The following is an 18773-nucleotide window of genomic DNA, read 5'->3' on the forward strand; positions in this document are numbered from 1 at the left end:
TCCTTTCCTATCCATTGTCTGAATAGACAGTTTCAGCATGCTTTCTGAAAGTATTGGGGGAGTCACATAATTGGATTAGTAATTCAGAGGCCCTGGGCCAGTACCCTGGGGATGCAGTTATAATCCCACCATGTGGCAGCTGGTAGTTCTTAAATATAATGAATTAGTCTGAAATATAAAGCTAGTCTCATTTAATGATGACCGCAACTAGCAATGACTGTAAAAACTTATTTGGTTCACTAATATCATTTAGGGAAGGTAATCTGCTGTCCTTTCTTGGTGTGGCTTACTGACAACAGATGGTCAGCAATGTGGTTGCCTTTTAACCACAGTCTGAAATAGCTGAGCAAACCACTCCGTGCAAAGTCTCTATTATTTATATGGAGAAAACCTGCAGAAAGCTAGGATCAAAAGGGATTCAGGGGTACTTGCTCATGAAAAACAGAATACTAGCACTGGTGCAGCAGGTCATAGGAAGACTATTGAATGTTGACCCTTTTATTATATGAGGATTGGAGTGTAAGAAGAGAGAAGTCTTACTGCAAGGTGCTGGTGGGACCATATTTGGATTACTGAGTGGTTTTAGTCCCCTTATTTAAAGAAAGGTATCCTTTCATTAAAGGCAGTTCAAAGAGTGTTTGCTAAGATGATCCCTGGTATGGAGAAATTGTCTGATGACCAAAGGCTAAACAGGATGGAACTCGCTCAGTGGAATTTAGAAGACTGAGAAATGATCTCATTGAAACATATAGGATTCCTAAAGGGCTTGACAGGGTAAATCCTAAAAGGATGTTTCCCCTCTTGAGAGAGTCCAGGACCAGTGGGCACAGCCTAGGAATAAAGGAGTGTTAATTTAAGATTGAGATGAGCCGGAATTTCTCCTCCCAGATGGATGAGTGTCTTTGGAACTCCTTGCCATTGTGAGCAATGGGCACACAGTCCTTGTGTATATTTAAGTCTGATGTAGATCCTTGATCAGTAGGGGAACCGAGGATAATAGGGAAAAGGCAGGAAAATGAACATGAGGAATTCGGATCAGCCATGATCCTATTGAATGGTGAAGCAGGATTGAGGAGCTAAATGGTCTACTCCTGTTACTGTTTCTTATGGACAATTCATAGCACTGCATTGTAATATCCTATTTAATAGTCATTAAAATTTTAGTTCAGCTTTTTACAGTGGAACCTTCGGGTCCATGAAATGACCTAGCAGGCTACTCACTGCAAGGCCTTTGGGAATGAGCAACAGATTCCAGCCTTGCCAGTGACACCCATATGCCACGAAAGAATATAGGAAAAAGAATTTGGGGTTATACTCCCATTGATTTGACATGATTTTGGAATATTTGCAGAACCCTGATTAAAGCAGCATTGGCATGATTCGGCTCTCAAGGGCAACATTGAAACTTGGCTCTCGACTGTGTAACTGTGACAAATACAGAAAATATTGTTTGCTAATTTGTGTTATACTCAGCATTCCACGGCATGGGGCCCAAAAATGAAAAAGGTAACTACGATAACATTTAGACTTTAGCACCGTTCAAAGGGGAGGTCCTTTCTGGCTGAAGCAAGTGTCAAAGTAGTTCTACAATGCATTCTGTCATGGAAGAAAGCATTCTAATGGTCCAACACATAAGCAAGAGGCTCCAGGATTTTCCAGTGCAATAATAATCTCTGTTGGTGAGGTGCAGAGGAAGACATTTGCTCTATTTGCTGGGAGCCAGGAAATGGTAGAACCAGATGTTTAATATCCGGAATAGAGCCCTGAGAACCTGAATACATTGTTTAAAAAATGTTGCGTCCTCACACTAGTGGTCAAGTTCAGAGCATACTCCTTCAAATGCCACATCCCTCCAAGACTCAGTAACTACTTGATACACGACAGCCCAATCACACCTGGCGTCAATTCCTTATCAAGCAGAATTCATACTCAACAATCATAGCTTCACCTTGTACACACTTAGCAATGCATAAAATCTCATATTCACATCTCGCAGCTCAAACCCACACTACCATCTTTCAACAATGATGGGCATATCACCCATACTGACTGGCACGCGTACTTTTTTTATAGTGCAAGCTAGAGTGCAGCTGAATATCCTCATCCTGATGATTTGCTGCAGCCAGAGCCAGTTTTGTGAGGGAAATGATTGAAGATGCTGGCATCTCCTCTTTCCATGGCACTTTCTGAAAATTCTATATATTCTCATTCACAAGTTGCTGGTTATACAAATGTACACCTCTCATTCCTTGCCAACTCTCACCACGACTTTACTTTTCTCCTTCAACATACCCAAAAACAGAAACTTGGCTGGGTAGTACTGGAAGAGCAATAGAGAAAACAGCAAGTAAACAGCATCAACTTCGCCAGATTGCAAAAAATAAAAAGCCAGTGCAGCACAAACATTCAAAACTAATATCTAAATCAAAGAATACAAGCGTAAACGAGTCATTCACAGATTTTCCCTCACTGCCTATTTACTGTTGTATGTTTGTCTGTCCTGGAACTGCAACACAGTTCTACCTCAGACACTGCAGTGTGGATGATGGAGCAGAACTGAATTTCAGTGAAGGAGACTGCTAATAATTTGGAGCATGACTTTGAATACCTGTGGCCAAGAGGAACTGGCTGCAGAGTGTGCCATCTTGGTACAAATGACTCAAATTTGGGCTGCTCTATGCACAACCCATTTTATTGTGTGTACCCATTAGCTTTTCCCTGGAGGCTGCTCCATTGACGTGCTCCACTGAGGTCTCTGCAGCAGAACTCATTTATGACCTCGCCCTCTGGAGAGCTGGTTGTCTCTGCTTTCCTTGCCTCTTGTCTTAGATGTAGACAACTCATGTACCATTTGTTACTGTGTATAGAACCTGTCTCTATTCATCAGATCCAATCATGCGGTCAACAACAGAAAATGAATTGTGGATCATTTTTCTGTATTAATGTAGTACATGACAAGCATCTATCTTGGATATTACAAGAAACTAAAATTATAATCACTGAGAAATCTCTGTAGCTGCAGTTCCTAGAGATCTCACTGGGTGGTAGCACAATTCTGGGCATGATATGCAGCTCTGGCTCCCAGTTCAACTGGTACTGAATGTGAAAGGAAAAAGGCACAAGAGATAGAATTTTATCTACCCTATTGGGGGATTTCCAGGTGACTGGAATGAGGGAAGGGTCAATAAAATTTCCCAATGACCTCTGACAGTTTTGCAGTGAGTGGTGAGGTGCAGGGTATTCCACCCACTCTTGCCCAGTTGAGGCCTGTAAAGGACAAATTATTGACAACTTAATTGTCCGTTAGCCCCACACTTAGCCTCAACTTTGAGACTGGCTGAAAGAGTTGAATGGCTGGGGGAATCTCAGCAGGCCACGCTAATTGGGTTTTGACTGTATGGCATCTCCTATTGTTGCTGGGGTTGCACGTCAGAACCCTCATGGAATACATCCCAAATTTTATTTTGAGGAAGTAGAAGATACCTGTGCGTAGATTCTTTTAACATGGGGTTGCCATTGTGCGCAAGCTATCGCACAGTATTAACAGAGCAACTTCTTTGACCAAAGCAGGGATATGCAAGATGATTTGAGATAAGGCTTTGCTGCACAGATAGGCACTAACACACATGTCAGTGCTCGTAATACCTCCCCTTCAAGAAGTCTTCAGACCTGCTCATTGTGGACTGGTGCTGAAGCAAAGAGTGTGTTCTACGTCCCTGTAAAATCAGTGAAAATTAACTGCTGCTAGAACAGTAAGCAAGGCTCAAGTAACACTGTTGGTACAGCCTGCTTACAATAATGGCCTCCATCATCGGTGTCTTGTCAGTCAGCAACATAGTTAACACCAGCTAGAGACACAGTCATTCAAGATAGCAGGCAGCATTGATTCTAGTATTGCCTTTGTTGCTGTTAATTGACATGAGTAAATCACGTCATGATTCCTGCATTCTGTTTCAGAGAATATTAAATTTTGTTTTTCCCCAAAAAAGCTGAGAATAATCAAAGGCTATATTTTGAAAAGGTTGGCTCTGGCTTGCTGTGTACTTTTCTTTATTTCCCTCCATTTGCCACCAAATGCATATTGTCGCATTCATCTTAATACCATACACCAGTATCTTTGTTGCAAGTTTTCTATAAAATATGTTTACAGTTTGAGTTATCCACTCTGCTTCAAAATAATTCTGTAAATTCGATCAATATGATCTAATTTTTAGAACCTTCTTTGTCTAGCTCGGATTATCTCTTTTTTTTCTCCATGTACACAGTAATGTCATTGTAAGTGATCAAATCTAATAGCTCATTAACAGCTGAAGTAAGGGTATTTGGCCTATGATTCCTACCCTCTTCCTAACTTTATTTTTATGGTAGGAGTCAAATCTTGTATTTTATTTCTTGTGTTCTCTGACATAATTTTAATATGATTTTCCTTTTTTTTCCCAGTGAAATACCCAATTTGACTTATTTTGCCCTTTTTTTTCAAATTGTTATATTCATTTAATTTCATTTTATTTTGCGCGGTTGCAGTATCTCAAATACCTCCCTGCTCTTTGGCTGCCTATTCACTCGACTCCACTTATGTAAAACCAAGCCTTTTGTTACTAATTGGAGTAGCAATAGCTAGTCTGAGAAATCAATCTTGCAAACTGTCTGTGCACTTGTTGACTCATTTTAAATGATTACTGTTGAAGTTGCAACTCTACTGCTAATCCACAACTCTCCAAATTGTTATCTATATACTGCCTTCTGAAATTCAGTAGCATACAATATAGAGCCATTATTGTGGACTTGTATTTTATTATTGCTCAATTCAATGCAAAAATCTGTGCGCACCACTTCTCCATTTGCCCTTGATGCTTTTCCTCTCAACATGTGTAGGTAAATCATGAAGGAATTGAGCAATTTCTTTTTTTGTGTAGAATGAGTTCCTGATGCCAGGAAATAGCTTGGTGACAATACTGCCTGCAAAAGCATTGTTATAAGGCTAGGCTTTTTTCCACATACTTTAAGAAGAAATTGGCGAATGATCGACCCAAGGCTGCTGACACGCCCAGCCCCCTCAGGGTTTCTCTGAACTAGTTGTTTGCTTTTAAGGCTGTCAGAAATGCATCTTGAGAGAAGAGTTTAAAATAAAGTTTAAAACATTAAAAAAGCTGAAGGAAGGTGAATATTACTTTCGGAATTGTAAATTTTTAATGTAGTAAATTTCGCTTTTGCAATTAGGTCTAAGAGTTGGTGATGAAGTTTTGGAAATTAATAAAATGAAAGCCAAAGATCTGGTTGTGTCTGACTTGAAGACTATCCTCTCTGCACCATCACTTTCTCTCACTCTGCGAACAATTGGTCAACCAGTGGATGGATGTATGTGCACTTCACCTCTTCGTCGAGTCGTGGCAACTGATGCATTGAGTGACAGTGGATTTGTTTGCAGCCATCAAGGTAGTGACTACAGTTCCCTTTTAAATACTTTATGATCCATAGGAGTGTCTTTAATGGCAATAGTACAATAATATGCCATAGGAGTGATTTTATCTTTAAACTGCCTCATGGGAAACTGTTGGGTTTGAAACAGTTGTATTACACCCCACCCATATGTTTTTAATGGAAATTGGATAAAATGGTAGTACAAGCAGCAAGTTTATTCCTGTCTATATTTAAAAAGGAAAATTGAATTAAAAATATGCCTAACATTGCTAATCACTTTCTACCTGATTCGATTAAAAAATTTTCTTTATGATATTCTGGCAATGCTGGTCTAGATTGTGGTTTTGTAACATGAAATAAAGGCCATATATGTTGGCTTCTACAGCTGTCTAGAATGTAATGTTTTTGGAGTCTCATTATTGCAAATAACTATCATTTAACATTTTTCTAATTTAAATATGAATAAAAATGTTTTCGAATCTCTACAGTGTGGAAACAGGCCAGACAACCCTTTGAGTCCACACTGACCCTCTGAAGAGCATCCCACCCAGACATACACCCCTGCCCTAGCCCTGTGGCTCTGCATTTTCTATGGCTAACCCACCTAGCCTACACATCCCTGGACACGATAAGCAATTTAGCATGGCCAATCCACCTAACCTGCACATCTTTGGACTGTGGGAGGAAACCAGACCACCTGGAGGAAACCCACACAGACATGGGGAGGATATGCAAACTCCACACAGATAGTCACCGAGGTGGAATCAAACCCAGGTTCCTGGCACTGTGAGGCAGCAGTGCTAGCCGCTGAGCCACCATGCTGCACGCAATGTAACTTTGCTTTCTACATGGTGGGTGACATTAAAAATAATTTTGCCTAGATGGGGGTTAGATCTTTGGAATTCTTTGACACACCATTGAACCAGCATTTGTATTTTTTTAAAAACATAAAATTCAATATTTACTCAAGAGTGTTTACAGGGAAGAAAAAGTGAGCTAAGATTAGATGATGAACAGGCGGAAAAACATCAGCACTTTTTGACAGATCAAGTGAGCTATTTCTGAGCTGCAGCAGTCTATGGTAGAAAGTGAAAGTGACTGTCCTTGGTTTGAAAGCAACAATAAGTAGAAGGCTCAAAGGGTCCTAAGAAAAACTGAAGTCCGTGGGGAACAGATGGTGGAAAAAAAACTCATGAATTGCCAAGGCCTTACCTGACAGCACGGAAAATAGTCATATTTATTGCGGTCAGCTCCAGGAGTTTCTCAGGGCAGTGTTCTCGGCCAAAGACTGCTTCATCAATCACCTTTCCTTCAACATAAAGAAGTAAGAATGTTTGCTTATGATTGCACAAGTTTCAGTTCTATTTGCAAATCCTCAAACAATGAAATAGCTTATGCTAATATGGAAGAAGACCCAATAGTCAGGCTTGGTTAAATAGATGGCTTCTGTAATAATAATCAGGATGTACAAGGGCTGGGAAACAAAATTGTGTCTAACGCCACCTTGTACATGTGCAGATTAGAGGCTGTGTGTTTTGTCTATGTCTCAGGTCTTGACACCCCAAACACACCCCACTAATACAAGGCACATTTCAAAATTATGATAGAGTATTCTCCATTTCCTATATGTGAACAACAACAAAAATACTGAAGACACTCATCTCTGTCCAGGAAAATGCAGACCCCTTGATTGGCTCCACATGCACAAACTTTATACATCCACTGATGCGTCCATATCCCAAAGAATAATGAAGAAAAATTCTTTAATGGGAATTGGCAGATAAATAAGTCTCAGACTTAGTTTCTAATAATACCTTAGCCTTTTCAATGTGCTGTCTTACTCATCCACTTTGACTATCTCCAGGACTTTTCGTTTGTTGCTTTGTTCCTAATGTAAGGTAACATTAGAACAGATGATCTGCAAGATCAAAACTTCCTTGTGTACCAGACCACAAATCTAGCTGTGAAATTTGTCACAGGCCCATGAAAGCCAGCTAAGTTGGTATCCTGGCAATAACTAAACATGCTCCTTTCTCTCTCTGCATCATCTGCAAAGATGCACTAAAACCTTATTTTACTAATAGATAGACAGGTATTGATTTGAAAGTTAGCAGAACCAATCAGATCAATACTATGGGGCTGCTGGTAAGATGATAGAGATAAGTGGGCACTCATTTTTGTTCTTTATTCTGTGGTTGGAGATCGGTGGATAGCAGCAAGCATGTTTAGCTGGTTCTTTTGGATCCAGTGGAATTAGGTCTATGGATTTGAACCACCACCAATTTGAAGTTGTGAAGAAAATGAATACCAGCAGATTGACTTATGCTCTGTCACAATTTGCAAAGGTTCTCACTGACCCTTGAATAGAGGTATTTTGTGTTGAAATGAATAGTTGTTCCATTCTCAGGTAATATGTAAAACAGTGCTTTCTAACTGCAGGAATGGCTAGAAAATGAATTTCTGGTTTTAAATGTAAAACAAAGGTTATATGTGACCTGGACTTTGCTTTTGCAACGTTCTGTTGCTTTCTTCACCAAGGGTGCCTGCTTTTCTTGGTTTCTTTAAACCAAAACTCAGAATAAAACCCTGATTTGCATGAGAAAGCATCAAGAAACAGAAAGAAGATAGAAGTCTGTTTCGGACAGAATGTGTGTTGCCAGAGAATTAATTGAATAGCTAGATTAAGGATAATAGTAACATTCTGGGCTTATGTTAGCAACTGTTGGAATAATAATACATAAAGCCCCGTATGCAACTTTTACCTATACATTTTTAGTTCAGTCATTCACACAACTAACCAGCATGACATTCGAATCAATGTCATACCAGTACGAAGTTATTTAAACTTTAGTACAATGTGCAAACCAAATGAGTGCAATGTAGTAGGATAAATTTGGTTTCTTTTCACTGCTAATCAGTTCTGTATGGGAGAGGATGTGATATCAGTTATGTTGATGTAGGAATTTAAATAGGAGTCGTCATTTTGTGATGAAAACAATTTACACCATTGTTCTATGCTTCTGATACTAAATCAACTGGGATATTGAAAGGATACTTAATGGACCATATCTTGTGGCCAGCAGCAACATAATGGTGCTTGCTGCTGACCTCAAAGTATCTAGCAATCTCTGAGACACTTAATTCCTTTTTTTGATGTTGTTTTGAATCTGATTGATTGTAAATCAAAGGCATCGTTACGCATCTAGCAGCACTTCAGTAATCAAGCAGAATAAGCAGCTAATCACATTGAAATGGTCTAATTGAAAATAATCCAGGAGGTAACCACTCAAAGACTTCACTTTTTTAAACTTTATTGTAGAGAAAGGGAAATTTATATTGGTACGCAGTGATAAGGTTAAGATAGAAACTAAAGTATCATAAACTTTATTTTAAGCTGCTTTTAAATGAAATGAAACTGAACTACTTGACACCTAATAAATATCAAATTATTGTGAAATTTTATATCTGGTGCAAAAAGATAATACTTAAATTGCTTTAAGCTGAATAATGAAACTTAGATCACAGGTTTAAACCAAATGTGGCATTTCTGTAAAGTAGAATTTGCAGCCTTGCCAGGAGTTTATTGGAATTGGTGTTAATCTCCTGCCGTTGAAAGCAATGGAGGACATTTCGAACCAATATTTTAGAAACAAGTAAATTAATATTATCAACATAATTCATACAGGTGCTTATTGTGTGTTGTAAAATGGTCATCGAATTGAGTACCTGGAAGCACGGTGTCGTAAAGCATAAGCTGGTCCCAACATGTACTTCACCCTTTCCTTCCCAGTGAGCACTGCTGGTAGAAAAATTATATAAGCCTACTACTAACAATTTGAAGTAGGTTAAAACTAAGAGCACTAGATTTAGTTCTGAATGATCTTTTAAAGAAAATTGTATGACTTGCTGAGAATTTATGAAGGAAATTTAAGTTGGCACACAGTGGGCTTTGGCAGTCGTATTGATAGATACCGTGGTGTTTATGGCACCTTAACTGGAAGGAATCATGCTTCATTGTTTGATTATCTCTCTGTCCTTTTTTCATCTTTAATGCTGATGACATGCTGTTGTCTGTACAGTGATGATCATTCCTTGATTCATAGAATCCCTACACTGCACAAAGAGCCATTTGGCCTGTCAAATCTGCAGTGACCCCTCCAAAGACCATCTCACCCAGACCCACCCTCCACCCTATCCATGTTACCCCCGCATAGATTTTTTTTATCATGGCCATCCCACCTAACCTGCACATCCCTGGACACTAGTGGGGATTTTTTTTATTAGCTAACCTGCACATGTTTGGACTGTAGGAGGAAATTGGAACACCTGGCGGAAACCCATGCAGACATGGGGACAATGTGCAAATTCCACATAGACGGTTGCCCGAGGCTGGCATTGACCTGATTCCCTGGCGCTTTGTGGCCCTATAATTGATTTGATAATTGATCATGTAGACCTAGGTCTTGTCTTGATAGAATTCTTTTGTTTAAGTTTTAAAAACAGAGAACGTAATAACTCTGAGCAAGATTAGGCAATTAAACCCCCCTGAGCCTGCTTCACCATTCAATATGATCATGGCTGGGAGGCGCGGTAGTAGTTTGTCGCACCGACCTTTACACCGATGAGGCCAAACGCCAGCTCACAGATACCTCCTCCTACTGCCCCCTTGACCATGACCCCACCCCCCACCACCAAACCATCATCTCCCAGACCATTCATAACCTCATCACTTCGGGGGATCTCCCATCCACCGCCTCCAACCTCATAGTCCCACAACCCTGCACCGCCCGCTTCTACCTCCTGCCCAAAATCCACAAACCTGACTGCCCCGGCCGACCCATTGTCTCAGCCTGCTCCTGCCCCACCGAACTCATCTCTGCATACCTCGCCACGGTCCTGTCCCCCTTAGTCCAAGAACTCCCCACCTACGTTCGGGACACCACCCACGCCCTCCACCTCCTCCATGATTTTCACTTCCCCGGTCCCCAACGCCTTATCTTCACCATGGACATCCAGTCCCTGTACACTTCCATCCCCCATCACGAAGGACTCAAAGCCCTCCGTTTCTTCCTTTCCTGCCGTACCAACCAGTACCCTTCCACTGACACCCTCCTTCGACTGACTGAACTGGTCCTCACCCTGAACAACTTCTCTTTCCAATCCTCCCACTTCCTCCAAACGAAAGGAGTAGCCATGGGCACCCGCATGGGTCCCAGCTATGCCTGCCTCTTCGTAGGATATGTGGAATAGTCCATCTTCCGCAACTACACTGGCCCCACCCCCCACCTTTTCCTCCGCTACATCGATGACTGTATCGGCGCCGCCTCGTGCTCCCACGAGGAGGTTGAACAGTTCATCCACTTCACCAACACCTTCCACCCTGACCTCAAATTCACCTGGACAGTCTCAGATTCCTCCCTCCCCTTCCTCGACCTTTCTATTTCTATCTCAGGCGACTGAATCAACACGGACATCTACTACAAACCGACCGACTCCCACAGCTACCTGGACTACACCTCCTCCCACCCTGCCCCCTGTAAAAACGCCATCCCATTCTCCCAATTCCTTCGTCTCCGCCGCATCTGCTTCCAGGAGGACCAGTTCTAAAAACGTACAACCCAGATGGCCTCCTTTTTCAAGGACCGCAATTTCCCCACTGACGTGGTTGACGATGCCCTCCACCGCATCTCTTCCACTTCCCGCTCCTCCGCTCTTGACCCCCCCCCCCTCCAACCGCCACCAGGACAGAACCCCACTGGTCCTCACCTACCACCCCACCAATCTCCATGTACAGCGTATCATCCGCCGTCATTTCCGCCACCTCCAAATGGACCCCACCACCAAGGATATATTTCCCTCCCCTCCCCTATCAGCATTCCGTAAAGACCACTCCCTCTGTGACTCTCTCGTCAGATCCACACCCCCCACCAACCCAACCTCCACTCCCGGCACCTTCCCCTGCAACCGCAGGAGGTGCAAGACTTGCGCCCACACCTCCCCCCTCACCTCCCTCTGAGGCCCCAAAGGAAACTTCCATATTTGCCACAAATTCACCTGCACCTCCACACACATCATCTATTGCATCCTCTGCACCCGATGTGGCCTCCTCTATATTGGGGAGACAGGCCGCCGACTTGCGGAGCGTTTCAGAGAACACCTCTGGGACACCCTGACCAACCAACCCAACCACCCTGTGGCTCAACACTTCAACTCCCCCTCCCACTCCACCAAGGATATGCAGGTCTTTGGACTCCTCCATCGCCAGACCACAACAACACGACGGTTGGAGGAAGAGCGCCTCATCTTCCGCCTAGGAACCCTCCAACCACAAGGGATGAACTCTGATTTCACCAGTTTCCTCATTTCCCCTCCCCCCACCTTGTCTCAGTCAAATCCATCGAACTCAGCACCGCCTTCCTAACCTGCAATCTTCTTCCTGACCTCTCCGCCCCCACCCCAGTCTGACTTATCACCCTCACCTTGACCTCTTTCCACCTATCGCATTTCCAACGCCCCTCCTGCAAGTCCCTCCTCCCTACCTTTTATCTTAGCCTGCTGGACACACTTTCCTCATTCCTGAAGAAGGGCTTATGCCCGAAACGTCGATTCTCCTGTTCCCTGGATGCTGCCTGACCTGCTGCGCTTTTCCAGCAACACATTTTCAGCTCTGATCTCCAGCATCTGCAGACCTCACTTTCTCCCCATGGCTGATTTCATCTTTGCCTCAACATCACTTTCTTGCCTGCTGCTTATTAGTAAATGCATTAACAACAACATTTCTTCTCTTTGCCGATCCTATAACAATAATAACCAGTGGGGCAGGGTCATAAGACAGAATTTATAACAAAAAATTAGTGTCGTGCAATTAAAGCAATATATTGAACAAACTAGATTGCCCTTAAATCTTTAATCTGTTAGAAGGGGTTGCAGGTTTCGGTTCATTAATATGTAAATCCCTGCCTCACTGAAAGATACATATGTTCTGCACCACAGCAAAATTAGTTTTCAATTGGTACTGAAAATATGAAGAGAAGAAAATGGCAATTCAACATTGTTATGACTGGTTGTATAGGAAGAAAAAGTATAGGATGAATTTTACATATTAATGAACCAAAACCTGCAACCCATTCTAAAAGATGAAAGACTTAACAGCAATCTAGGTTTGTTCAATATATCGTTTTAATTTCCTTGACACTGTGATCTTTTTGCTTTCAATTCTGTGACTTATGATCCTGCCCCATTAGTTACCTGATGAAGGAGCAGTGCTCTGAGAGCTAGTACTTCCAAATAAACCTGTTGGGCTATAACCCGCTTTTGTGTGATTTTTAACTTTGTCCACCCCAATCCAACACTAGCAACTCCACATCATGGCTACCATCAAAATTGGCTTTCCTCCACCTTAAAGCTTCTAAGTTTTAGGTCCAGTCTATTCCATCACTATTTAAAAACTTATAGAATTATGATCACTGCCCCCAAAGTGCTCCCCCACTGACACCTCAGTCACCTGCCCTGCCTTATTTCCCAAGGGTTGGTCAAGTTTTGCAGCTTCTCTCATAGGTATGTCCACATGCTGAATCAGAAAATGTTCTTGTACACACTTAACAAATTCCTCTCTATCCAAGTCCTTAACACTATAGCAGTCCCAGTCTATGTTCAGAAAGTTAAAATCCTCTCCCATAACCACCTTACTATTCTTATAGATAACAGAAATCTCCTTGAAAATTTCTTTCTCAATTTTCCGCTGACTACTGGGGTATCTACAGTACAATCCCAATCAGGTGATCATCCCTTTCTTATTTCTCAGTTACATCCAAATAGCTTCTCTGGAAGTATTCCCAGAATTACCTTCCCTAAGTACAGTTGTAATGTTATCCCAAATCAAAACTGCCACTTCTCCTCCTTTCTTGCCCTCCACCTCCCTTTTCTAATCTTCCTATCGCATCTATTGCTTAGAACATTATGCTGCCAATCCTAAGGACAGATCATATAAAAATTAATTTGAAGCACTTCTGAAAAGAGTCAAGTCACCTGGAAATGTTCTGGTTATTGATCTCCATTAGTGACTGGAAGGTTTCAACTTCTGTGGCTTGACGTTTGTAAGTAGTTGCAGTGAAATTTGCTGCCTGCTTTTAGCTGTTAAGCTCAACAGGAGAGCAGATTGGGTTAGGTTTCCCAAGCCAAAAATGTTTGCAGCTGTGTCAGTTTGGATGTATCACTCCTGCTTTGGATGGAAAAGAAAATTCATCCTATACTTTTCCTTACTATACTGCCACAGTCATGACAATGTTGAATTGTTTTTTGTTTTCTCTTCACATTTTCAGTGCCAATTGAAAACTAATTTTGCTGTGGTGCAAAACATATGTACCTTTCAGTGAGGCAGAGCATTGCAGGGAAAGAAAAGTTGATTAAAGTTGAATTAATGGAAAATGTTGTCAGTGAATCAGTACTCACAAATTGCACTGTTAATGTAGACTGCAGCCCATCCCATTTTTCTTGTGCTGACTCTAATAGTTACTACTTTAAAAAAAAAAATTAAAGGGAACTTGGATACTGTAATCTCTACAAGCTGTTATCACGCTTTTAAAATAATTACACAGACTTGAAAGAGTGATCCATACCAGCGGCTGTTGATGTCCTTTCACACTCCCACAATTGTTAAAAGTGAACAGACTAACAGATATAAAGTTTACAGCATTAATGGATTTTGTAGCAGTAATCCTGTTATCCAAAACCTGTCCTATTATTTGTTCACAAAAGCTTCATGTCATAGCTTTGAGCTGATCTGTGAACACTGCACAATGTATCGGTAATGTGGGATTAATTACAACATGCTGTATTCATTCTTAGCTGAAAATGTTTTCTGTCCATTCAAAAATGCTATGCTCTCTATTGACATCAAAGGTTATCAAAAAGTCAGGTACAGTATTTAGATGCAATTTTAAAATGATGCAGACTTTAATTTACTTTAAATTGGTAAAACTTTAATCATTGATAAATTGCTGAAATTTGTTGCTTGAATTATGTAATTACTTCTATTTGTTTCTGGACAGATACGTTAAACAACCATACCGAACCAAGCCATGATAAAGAGAGACCCAGTGAATCACTTGAGCCTGGTGAAGCATGTAAGGTAAATCAGTTGTATTATATACAGGTGTACAATTGCAGTTGTGCTTATTCCATAAATTCTTCCTTCTGCCCATTCAGCAAATTCTGAAGACTTTGAATAAAAAGCCGTAGCTTTATTGGAATATAAATCGTTTTGATCTTATTAGGATTGTCCCAGCTTCTAGAGTAAATCTTCCCTCCCATGTTGAGCAGTTGTTACTAAATTTTCTGTTCATCACCTGCAGTCCTAGAAATATAGTAGAAGCTATATAATAGAATCAAGAAGTAGAGATCTGCACTTTCATGGAAGCTTATTTTTCTGATTATGTTCCAGCAGTGTAAACAAAGTAGTGCTACCTAATGTGGTACCTCAGTTAAGCAATACAAGAATTGTTCTGAATATTTTGATATGCAGCATTAGTATTTTAAGTTTATGGCATAAATAAAATGCTTTCATTTGCAAATATTTCAAATGCATTCTGGAAATATATAGATGGTGTATTTAAATGCAAGATGTTCTTTTGGAAATAAATGTTGTGCTTTGTTCTGGCAATGTGATAAAAACTAAATTTGCATGATTTCATTTCGTATGTGCAATTTCATTTCAGTAAATATTCAGTCCAAAGATGTGCAGATTAGGTAGACAGGCCATGCTAAGTTGCCCCATAATGTTTAGGGATGTGCAGACAAGGTGGGTTAGCCATGGTAAAAGTGGGTTATGGAAATGGATTTGGGTCTGCGTGGGATGCTCTTTGAAAGATCAGTGCAGACTCAGTGGGCCGAATGGCCTCTTTCTGCACTGTCGAGGTTCCTCGATTCTTGTACAATGGGTGTATTCTGTTAATTTTGGAATACATTTTAGTGTTAAAGCAAATGTTTTCAGAACCATTACTTGGGTGGTTAATGTGTATTACTTTTCTCCATGTAGATAACCACAGAAACAAAATTCAAAACCATAACTTTCACCAAGTTATAGTTATGTTATAGTTTTTAATTGGTCTGATAATGATATGTTACATGATGACTAGCTGCATTAATTTACACACACTGTCTCGAGGAAACAATTATCTGTTTCTCTACTTATTGGGGCCATTATTAATTATTCCACAATTCTGTAGTTTATGTTTAGTTTGAAAATTCCATGTATAAATCTCTCATCTTCCTATGCAGCCCCTCAGGATCGAGGAAAGATTTGCTCCCACTCCTGTCTGGTGGGTTGTGAGGTGGCTGGTAAGCAACATTCCCCTGAAGCTGTGCAGTCATGAGGAACCTGCACGCTGTTGATTGCATGCTGGGGAATGACTTCTGCGTCTGTAAGCCACTGCCACTACAGACTTCTGACATCTGCATTGCAACAGAAAATAAATTGCAAGATAATTGCTGATAGGCCCAGTGTGCAATCTACAGAATGCCACGTGTTGGGAAAATGGTGCTTGAAGGGTTGGTGGATGAGTACCATTTACCAAGACTGGAAGATTGGGGACAGGAAATTTTTACTTTGCAGAAAGTCCATTTTTACAGCACTCAGAATTTTACCAGATTTGGATTGAACAGTATTCATGAGATTTGAGTAATGTGCATGTAAATTGTCACAAACTAACTTAGAGTATGTTGGAATAAAATGCTTGGCCATTTGCATGATGTGGTTCTTGGGGAAACTTGGAGTTATGTTTCGGTTGTGACCTGGAAGATCACAATATTCTTAATGAATTATAGTTACAAGTGTAGAAATACAAGTGTATTTCTCATCTCTAATATTGGTCTCAAATTTTGTGTCAAGAGATTACTGCATCTGGCTTAGCGATAACATTTCCATCTCTTAGGTCAGATGGTTCGAGGTTCGGTTTCTAACCCGGATGTTTGACTACTTATTCTGGGCTACACTACCAGATATTGGGCTGAGTTTGACCAAGCATTGTCCCTGTGTCAATTTCAGGGAATTTAATAGAGTTTCTCTCTGTGAGCTCTATAGAGTTAGCTGTCTCAATTCTCCTTGCTTTCCTCATTAAGTATGCACCATGGTCACACATTTGTTCACCCACCAGTGGCAGAAGTACCTGTCACTGTCAGCACCTTCGAGGATTCAATCCACTAGCACCACTTTGGAACCCAATTGTGCACTGAGTCGAATGCTACAAGGCCGAATATCCTTTCACAGTAAAGCATTGGGAGGACAACAAAAAAGAGAACTCTTGAGGGCTCATAGATGAAATGGGTGATACTTTATTAGGAATAGAGATTCATAATCTTTAATGTTGTCTCTTTACATCATCACCTGTGTGATTGACTGTCATAGTGACTGCAGCTACAAGAATGAAGCTAAAGAGGCTAACTGTCCTTCGTACCATGACATGTTAAAATGCTCTGTGAAGAAGTATTAATTTTACCCTAACACCCAGGGTAACATTATATCTTGGCATTGTTCAATTTGGAGCATCACGTAGTGTAAAGCCTTCAAGCAGTTGTTCATATTAAATTGCTTTGAACAGGAAAACAACAAGAAAAAAAACAAAAAGTAGCAATTGTTTTTGAGAATTAACAGGGCCTGTTTACCTTTCAAAACAACAACACATTTATTGGAAGGAAGTGTGTCAGTTAAGTCCTGTCTGGCTTACAGTGCCTGATGCTGCATCGCTGTCATGGTGAAGGTGATGTTCTTCCTGCTCAATGTCCTTTATCCTGGCCCTTGGAAGACTACTCCTCTCCCAGGTCTTCAACGTCTACCACATCGATCACATTTTGCTGCATGCAAAAGCAGCATCTTTCAAGGTCTTCCCAAACTAATCCAAGCATCAGAACATTACCTTCAGGAGATCTCTTGTCTGCTTCACACTAGCCCTTGTATGGATAAAATCTGCAGCCATTGTTACGAAGAGTGGTTTAGCTCATGTGAAGGAGAGATAGACGTATGGAATAACAGTTTATTTTTGGTCTTATCTGGTTACGTGCAAAGTTGATTGGTATATTGCCTGTGAAATGCTTTGAGAGCCATCTATTATCTATGCAGTGCCTTATGTAGAAATTTAATGACTTCCTCTATCCACTGTATAAATGAATATCTGTTTAATTTCTGAATTGCCGTTTCATGCATTTCTGTCTTATAATCTATTGGATATATAATGACAATGATTTTGAATTTTGGTATGATGTGTTCCCCTCATGCTTCTACGTTTCTAGCAATAATCCTGGAAACATATTGGAGGAAATTCTCACTTAACCACATTGACAGAATCAAATCAATCACCTTTTGCAATGGGAGATAATACTGGGGCAAGTTGTAAAATAGACCACCAGTTTCATCTTATCTGCAAGCTGGTTTGGTTAAAATGATTCCAGCCAAAATCTCTGGCTTTTTCATACCCTTTTCAAGTATTAATATACGTGGCTCAGGTTAGAGTCATAGAGATGTACAGCATGAAAACAGACCCTTCAGTCCAACTTGTCCATGCCGACAAGATATTCTAAATTAATGTAGTCCCATTTGCTAGCACTTGGCCCACACCCCTCTAAACCCTTCCTATTCATGTACCCATCCAGATACGTTTTAAATGCTGTAATTGTACCAGTCTCCACCACTTCCTCTGGCAGCTCATTCCATTCACACACCACCCTTTGTGTGAAAATGTTAGGTCCCTTTTAAATCTTTCCCCCTCATCTTAAACCTGTGCCCTCTAGTTCTTGGGCTCCCCCAACAAAGGTACTAATCGACTGTTGAACAGTTTTCTACTGGCCTGCCAGCTGCTTTGTTTTGGTTCATCTTTTGGTGTTAGTCAAACAGCATGATATCATGTTAACCATCCTCTAGAGCATTCCTGATTACAGATTGATATCACTGTTCCAGACTGATGTTAAATGCTATGTTTTTGTGTACATTTTATATCTTAATAGGATATCATTTCAAAAGTAAAAGAACCTGAGGGATGTAAGACAAAACTTTGTCTGTAAATACAGGAAGATAGGGTTTAGGCTTGTTCAGAGCCGATTCAAGTTAAATTTCGAGTCTGTGGCTGGCTGTTAGCATTGGAGTCCATCCACAATGAAAGATAGATTAAGATTTATTCAGTTGTGTACACAGACTGTGTGCAATGCACGTAAACATAATTGAATAGAGAACTGGCTGGGCAGCAGGAGACTGAGTAGTAGTGGAAGGGAGTTTCTCAAAATGGAGAACTATGATCAGTGGTGTTGCACAGGGATGCATGCTGGGACCACTGTTGTTTGTGATATAAGTAAGTGATTTTGAG

General features: G+C 40.8%; 1 protein-coding gene across 3 annotated transcripts in view; it reads left to right on the forward strand.

The window, feature by feature from the left end:
- tiam1a (TIAM Rac1 associated GEF 1a) overlaps positions 1-18773 on the forward strand; it is a 333343-nt gene that overhangs the window by 221970 nt on the left and 92600 nt on the right. For all 3 annotated transcript variants that reach the window (XM_043700703.2, XM_043700702.2, XM_043700705.2), the window contains 2 exons: positions 5221-5436; positions 14472-14551. In XM_043700703.2, coding sequence (XP_043556638.1) covers positions 5221-5436; positions 14472-14551 — 296 coding nt within the window. The remainder of the gene's footprint in view (positions 1-5220; positions 5437-14471; positions 14552-18773) is intronic.

This window comes from Chiloscyllium plagiosum, unplaced genomic scaffold (genome assembly GCF_037043375.1).
Source record: "Chiloscyllium plagiosum isolate Xiang-an unplaced genomic scaffold, Cpla_swu_hap1 HiC_scaffold_12, whole genome shotgun sequence".
Classification (NCBI taxonomy): Eukaryota; Metazoa; Chordata; class Chondrichthyes; order Orectolobiformes; family Hemiscylliidae; genus Chiloscyllium; species Chiloscyllium plagiosum.